We start from the raw sequence: 7713 nt of genomic DNA, 5'->3' as shown, positions 1-7713 counted from the left end.
CACATGCATTCAACGAGCATACCCTCATTTATTTGGAAGAGGCAGAGTGTCACCACTGGCACATCCATGCTTCATTGCGTTTGAAGACATTTTTGGATGATGGCTGGATGATCGCGACCTTGCATCAACGGCTCAAGGATCCGGCTTACACCTTGGACTCACTCTGTACTCCCCCTAGTCCTAGCTCACTCACCAGTACCAGCCTGTCAGCTCTAGATGACGTACTGCCTAACTTTACTCTGGACGAAATGCACAAACAGATTGTGAAATTTATCATTGCCAATGATCAGGTGAGTTGATGCGCACTTTCTACATACTATAGTTAGTAATTGTTTTCAGGCAATCAGTGTTATTGAATATCCGGAATTTCATCGCCTGATCCGTCTTCTGTGGCCATCGCTCAATGAGACTGATGTCTTTCATCAAACCAAAGTTCGTGAATTGGTCATTGATGCTTTCCATGAGTACTTCAATGCTTTGAAGAAGGACCTTGCAGTAGGTCTACAGTTGTTGAGAGCCCCACAAAGCATCTTATATCCTTCAGGCTTCTTTGGGAAAAGTCTCATTCACATTGGACCTCTGGTCGGATTCTAAACTTTGCCCATTCATGGCTGTTACCGCCCACTGGATTGCCAGGGCAGACCATAGTTCAGTCCTCATCTTGAACGCAGCATTGATAGCCTTCCATCATGTCCTAGGAAGTCACACTGGAGAATTACTAGCAGAAGTAATATTGCATCTTCTGGATTTGGCTGGTGTGACCAAGATGGTTAGTGTTTAATTGCACCGTGTAGCATGCTCTAACTTTGTTTAGACTGGTCATTTCACCTTGGACAACACCCCCAACAACCAGGTTGCCATACGAGAGCTGTCGCATAAACTTGAGTCCCAGGGGATTGATTTCCCTCCCATTGACCACAGAATCCCGTGTTTCCCCCACATCATTAATATATGTGTGAAACACATCATTGACGATTACGATACAGCCGACTATTCACTTGTGGCCGACTATTGGGTCATTGGCAATTGCACTATCATAAAAGCGGAGTATATCAAGGCTGTGACAGGGAAAGCTATTGGCAGAGCTAGGGATGTTGTGTGCACACTTCGCGCATCTGACCAGTGACATGATTCTTTCAGAAACACCATTGTTACAGGTAACGAGAAGGAGTGGTTTCAAGATGACATGGGTGCAAAACTACAGCTCCCTGTTGTCAAACTCCTGCTTGATGAGGCAACTCACTGGGATTCAGTCTATATCATGCTTAACCATTTGTGAACCCTTCGCCAGGTAAGGCATCACCCACTAAACATCTGCCATGACTAATAGTTGCCCAGGCAATAGATTTATTCTTCGACTCTCCCACTCAACGCTCTATCAGCAAATTCAAACTGAGTTCAATGAAGTGACAGTTCTTACAGTATGTTGAAGTAATCCTAGAGGTCAATTTTAGTATATTCGAAATTCACGCTTCATCTGATTTTGTTATATCAGGCGCCCCATGCTGCCCAACAATGCATGTCAGGTGAATGCACTCCCAAGCTGAGTGGTGCATTTCCAGTGTTCAAAACATTTATCAAGCGCTGGAAGCTTTTGGCCCAACATGTCCCACACTGTGACCCTCTTGTCCAGATAGGTTCAAGTTGGGCTGATAAGTATGACGAGAGGATGGGTGCCACAAATGCCTATGCAGTCGCCATGTGTGAGTCCATCGATATCTTTAGTAATGTATGGTTGCTCACATTGTCTTGCTACTTAAGGGTCTTATATGGAACGTGTATATAGTGACAATACAACTATACAGGGATAAGACTACTTGCCAGTCCTTAAGTACACGGTCTACGACTTTTCTAGTTTTCGCAGTAGATTATGTGTGAGTTCTTGGGAGGATTTACTGACGTGTCCTCTTCTTGTCTTTCTTGTGGTTTCAGTGATACAAAGTTTTCTCAGTGTTATATAGTCAACCTCTAGTTTAGGTAGTATATAACTAGTAGTAGAAATGTCTTAGATCTTACTTCAAGGCAACCTATTTGGCCTGCACTTTTCAGAATCTTACTGGGTCTCACACAGTTTGAGAGAAGAGTGGAAAGTGGGAAGTTATGATTACTAGGTGCAAGATGGGCTCCTTTTATACCTTTTTGGGGCCCCCTTACTAAGCATGACTCATCACAGCATTAGTAAGTCACTGGCTTACTAACCATGCCATTTGGCAGTGCTGAATCAGCTGCTTATCAATCTAATATACATCAATAGTAAATACTATTACAAAGCATGATAAATCATGACAAAGCATGACAAAGCATGACAAAGCCTGACAAATCATGACAAATCCTTACAAATCAGCCTATTGCCAGTCACATGACATGCTTACAAACATATCTGATGGCTTACTGAAGGATCTGTGGCTGAGAGAAATGGAAACAGACAGAAACAAATGGAAACTGCATGATAAATCATGAAGGATCCTTACAAATCAGCATATTGCCAGTCACATGACACACTAAGTAACATATTTGTAGCTCACTGAGTAAATTGATGGCTGAATAAGCCTTAGAAAAAGAAAGAGAAGGAAAACTGATGGAAACTAACAAACTGAAAATATAAGTACAAGTAAATCTGTCATAAAATGAAACCAAGCCTGTAATACAATGAAGTATACTTTAGTATACTCTCCTGTGTTTACTTCCTGTCTATGTATGTCATGGTATGGTTCCCATACCATGCATGACAATGTTTGTGTTTATCAGTCATTGATCCTAGTATCCGAATGTCGTGGGTTCGGAGTCGTTGGGGGGAACAAATGAATGAAGATGTAGACGAGCATATAATCCATCTGGTACGTCTACCATGCAACTTCAAAGGTCAGGCTGATGTTATCCCATGTGGATGCATCAAAAGCGGGCTGAAAATGGCTCAACATATGTAGGGGCCTTCAGCTAATGAAGTAGTACTTCGACAACAACCATGCACGCTAGGCTTGCACCTCTATGGACTACCTGATATCAATGTCCTGCTGTGTCATGACAGCAGTGCCCAAATGGTTGAGCAAGAGTTTGAGGCCTATGCTACGGCTAATCTTAGCCCCAAGACAACAGACATACTTGCATTCTGGGAGGTGAGTGTCCTGCGTCTCCATATGTTATACCTTTTGTCATTGACCACGAGGTGTTGACCAGGTTGCACAGACATCATTTCCGACAATTTTCGGCATTGCAATGGACTATCTCCCAATACAGGCCTCTGCTGTTCCATGTGAGCGAGTTTTTTTCATCTAGTAGCAAAACCGACACAAAGAAACATAATCGCACGAACCCGGTCCTGATGGAGGCTCTGCAGGTGGTAAAGTTCCTCCTGAAAAAAGAGCAACTCAACTTTACCAAAGGTTGGGGCGGCATTGCAGAAGGATATGGAGTACAAGATGTTGCACGAATGAAAGGAATCCAACATTTTTTTGACATTAACTAACAGTGGCATTACAGGTGATGTATGTGACACTCTTCTCAGAGCTATCACAGAGGAGGAGTGTGACGACATCAATGATTCTCCTACTACCTACGAGATATGATGTATGCTTTCCCTACTTGATTTTTATCTCTTGTTTGCCCTATCTTTATGTGTTCTAGCTGCCTGGCTGTTTGCAATTGTGAACTTGTTTATTTATTTGCTTTTCCTTGACAGCCTGCGCTTCATCTCAACAGGCCAAGTGCTCTATCAGTCTTTACAAGTACTGGCTAATCACCTACTCACACTTTGCAGTGCGCCAACACTCATCAAACATTGCAGATGTCTGTCCAAGCATCTTATCAGAGCTTGGGTCTCTCTTACCATGTAGTGGCAATCATCAGTGGCGCACTGAACCTCGCAGTGTCAAAGAAATGCAATTTGGAGGTGTGGTTCCCATTCCAAGGCACATACAAAGAACTGGTTTCCTGCTCGAATTGCATGGATGGCACGGATGTGTGGTTCCCATTCTAAGGTGCATACAAAGAACTGGTTTCCTGCTCGAATTGCACGGATTATCGTAAGTTGTATTTTCATCCATAAACTTCCTGTTGATGTTGACTCAGTGACACTACAGAGAGCAGGTGGCTAGGAATTTGTTGTGGTCTCAAAGCGAAGGACCAGCAATGGAAGGTCTACGTCCACATGCTGAACGTACATGCACATCACACCCAGCCGTCATCCCCAGAGCTGTTCAAGTGAGTAATCATTGGCACAATTGTGTACAGGCACTTTCTAATCCATACGGCTCTCCCTACAACAGCCGCTTCTATTCCTGCCTCCCCAACATCCTCACAACCAATATCCGCCACCTTGATCTCCCCGGCATCTGACCTCTCCTCTCCTCTCCTCTCCTCTCCTCTCCTCTCCTCTCCTCTCCTCTCCTCTCCTCTCCTCTCCTCTCCTCTCCTCTCCTCTCCTCTCCTCTCCTCTCCTCCTCTCCTCTCCTCTCCTCTCCTCTCCTCTCCTCTCCTCTCCTCTCCTCTCCTCTCCTCTCCTCTCCTCTCCTCTCCTCTCCTCTCCTCTCCTCTCCTCTCCTCTCCTCTCCTCTCCTCTCCTCTCCTCTCCTCTCCTCTCCTCTCCTCTCCTCTCCTCTCCTCTCCTCTCCTCTCCTCTCCTCTCCTCTCCTCTCCTCTCCTCCGACTCTCTGTCTTGCGGCTCTGTGCTGCCGCTCAGTCATCCATTGCTCTCGTAAGTGTCGTGCGCGAACAATACTGCAGTACAACTAACATTTGCTTTAGTTTTTGATTGAACATTCATCGGACCACGTACGTCATCTTGGGGACCCATAGGTACTTGATTAGTTATGTGTTGATGGACGATGAGTGTAGATCCAGTAGTAGACTAGTAGTAGATTGCTATGATATTGCTTTGTTGGTGGTAGATGAAGTCGATAATCTATTTTTAGTAACTTATTCTTGGCCTGTGAGAGGGCGCTCACTTTAGTCATCATCAATCCGATGGGCGTCTTAGATTTTCTTGTGCAACTACCCTCACAGGTTACGCTACTTGGATGCACGGCATGTTCACCTCACCACCAGTTGCCTCACAGACAGTTTGTATATCCAATTGCTCAGCTGAGCTATGAATTCACCTTCTAATGTCCCATATCAGGCCTACTACAAGGTGTGTTAATCTTCCTACATTCTCATTCATTCTCAATGTCTCCCCGCCACCTATTTCCCGCCTATGTCCCGCCCATCAAGCATCACATCTATCGCCCCTTCCATTCCAGCTCCTACGTTCACTCGTTCACACGAATACTCTTCCGCACCATCAACATCCAGCCCTCAACTCAATGAAACAAACCTATCAGAAGGGTGTGTCTTGTGCAGATCTTCACTTCTATGGGATGGTGCGTGGCATGAGTGCTTCTCCGAACGGGTGTGCTGACACATTGAACTAGGCCATCTATCTCCAGTGACACTTAGGGAGTTTGAGGACATGGTCAAGAAGTATTTCGTAGGTCAAGGACCTTACCCGACTTACATTCTTCCCTCATCATCAAAGACAACCCCTCCTCCTACCACGAATCCCTTCCCACCTCCTCCAGCCACTTTGGCACCTACACCTACATATGGCCATTGTTATCCTTCACCGCCAAAGCCTGATTTCCCTCCACCCAACTCTTCCTACATCACACCACCCACATCGCCAGACACACCGTCACCGAGTTATTCAACATCAACGTCTCCGGCATCAACAGCATCTCCTCCAACACCCCCAGGTATGGAGGACTGTACGGCTCGTATCGTTTCAGCTTCATCTTCACCAGGTATCCCAAAACATGAGCCTGTACCGGTAAATTTGTTTCTATTAGCACCCGCTACTGATTGTCTGTAGTACATTCTCGTCAAGCGCAATACATCCGTTCTCATCCTCTCTCACCACTAAAGAAGCCACCACTGACACGCACGAAACCTGTTTCATATATGGTCATGGTAAATTTATGACACATGCTAGTCCTTACTTTAGTCTATGAACATCCCCTGAATTTTCGATACCTTACTTCAATTTAATTTGGACATTTCTGAGCATGTATCATCAAACTACGGCTTAGCGGTTCAAATTAAATACTTATCTTGCACACAAATCAGTGTCAAAACCCTTAATTTTTCATTAGTCAGCAATTTCCCACACCTTTCATAATTTTCTCACACATTTTCACATCTCATGAGACATATACAACATCTTAACATTTTTTTACATTATCATCTCAATATTTGAACAATGTCAGTAGGTGATAATTAGTAAGAAAATCCATTTTATGTGATTGGTTGGACAAAGGATTGGTTATCAAATGCACAGCAATTAGGCAGTGCTAGAAGGACCTGTAGCACAGCCTTTGCTGAGTATTCTAGAACATTCTATGAGTATCTTACTAATCATTCCATAACATTCCATGACATTCTATAAGATTCTATTGTTCTTTCTCAAACATTCTGGAATATTCTATAGTACATTAGTAATCAGTAGCACAGCCACTAGTCTAGTAGTATATAAGGGGCTCATTTTCCCCTCTTGTGAAGCAATCAATTTGATTCCCAAGTATTATCAGAGTGAGACAAAGTTTATAGGGGAACACAGGGGAACATTCTTTCACCCCTAAGATTCTTAGCCCCTACTATTTGAGTGAACATTCAAGTGATTATTAGGAGAAAATATTAGTTTATTTGCTCCACATCTTTGACATTATTCTTCACACATTCTTCAGAAGTATTTGGCCACATTCTTGAGCCATCTTTGATTACATAATCATCCTTTATTCTAGTTCTCTTTTAGATACAGGAAAAGTTCTGTGGGGAGAATTATACGTATTATTCATCAATTAGGGTAGACACAAATAAGACCTACAATCTGTCAACGAATATCAAGAGCTTGCCCACTTAAGACTACATCAAGAAGGTGTACTCTATTCTGGACTGCGTCATTACTCATTGTGAGATCCTGAGCAGCAGAGAGTTGGTTTCGAGGCCATATATTGGGACGATCCCGCTAGTGAATTTGTTCTCCATTGCTGAGTATAAGTAAGATATATCCAAGAGGGATATGTATTAAAGTTCAAGCTCATTGCATACAGCTGCAACATATTATTCTGAAGTTTATAGCACTACCTTGTGCTACTATTGTTTCTATTGTTCTTTGCCTCTTTTACATCACTAGCGTTCGCTTGAACAATTCAACACATCTCGTCCCCCACGAACGACCACGTTATCAACCGTTGGTAATTGTCTGAACCGTTGACCGTGGAGGATTGTGAAATTTGGTGATTTTCTTGCCTTTCACATCCTAGTAAGACACCGCATATCGAGAGCATAGACTTGTGTATCATTTAAGCACAATATTATATATATATTATTATTATTATTATTATTATTCTACTAGAGCTGGCTTGAGCCAGCTTGAAGACCTTAAATGCGGCTCCATTGACTAGACCAAGCTACTAATTACATAAGCTATAACTACATACACGGCTTGGCTACCTACAGCTCCACTCATGGCTAAAGCTGGCCACAAGCTGGAGCTGTGGCAACACTATCTATAACCCTTAAGCTGTGCGAAATGGGGCGTATTGGTGCCAGCAGAGTTGACAGTAACGCCAATGTCAGTGGACTCATTTTTAGCTATGGTGTTGAATACAATTGTAGATACAGCAAGTCCGACTGAAATGCTGAGCTATCCCAAAAAATTTGACCTCAGAACAGGGTAAT

The 7713-nt window shown here is 43.4% G+C and overlaps 2 protein-coding genes across 2 annotated transcripts; both read left to right on the top strand.

The window, feature by feature from the left end:
• Nucleotides 1-3802: 3802 nt before the first annotated feature.
• DFJ58DRAFT_638663 (uncharacterized protein) lies at nucleotides 3803-4156 on the top strand (the record flags this gene model as incomplete). Its single annotated transcript, XM_041381317.1, has 2 exons — nucleotides 3803-3958; nucleotides 4082-4156. Coding segments are annotated over 2 exons (231 nt in total), but the record flags the coding sequence as incomplete, so codon positions are not given.
• A 1035-nt stretch (nucleotides 4157-5191) lies between these two features.
• DFJ58DRAFT_739126 (uncharacterized protein) lies at nucleotides 5192-5896 on the top strand (the record flags this gene model as incomplete). Its single annotated transcript, XM_041387024.1, has 3 exons — nucleotides 5192-5357; nucleotides 5409-5803; nucleotides 5846-5896. 3 exons carry the CDS (start codon nucleotides 5192-5194, stop codon nucleotides 5894-5896), a joined length of 612 nt encoding a protein of 203 aa, XP_041234767.1.
• Between the last annotated feature and the right edge of the window lie 1817 nt (nucleotides 5897-7713).

This window comes from Suillus subalutaceus (assembly GCF_016647625.1).
Source record: "Suillus subalutaceus strain FC151 chromosome Unknown DFJ58scaffold_621, whole genome shotgun sequence".
In the NCBI taxonomy this organism is placed as follows: Eukaryota; Fungi; Basidiomycota; class Agaricomycetes; order Boletales; family Suillaceae; genus Suillus; species Suillus subalutaceus.
This window is presented reverse-complemented; position numbering and strand designations above follow the sequence as displayed.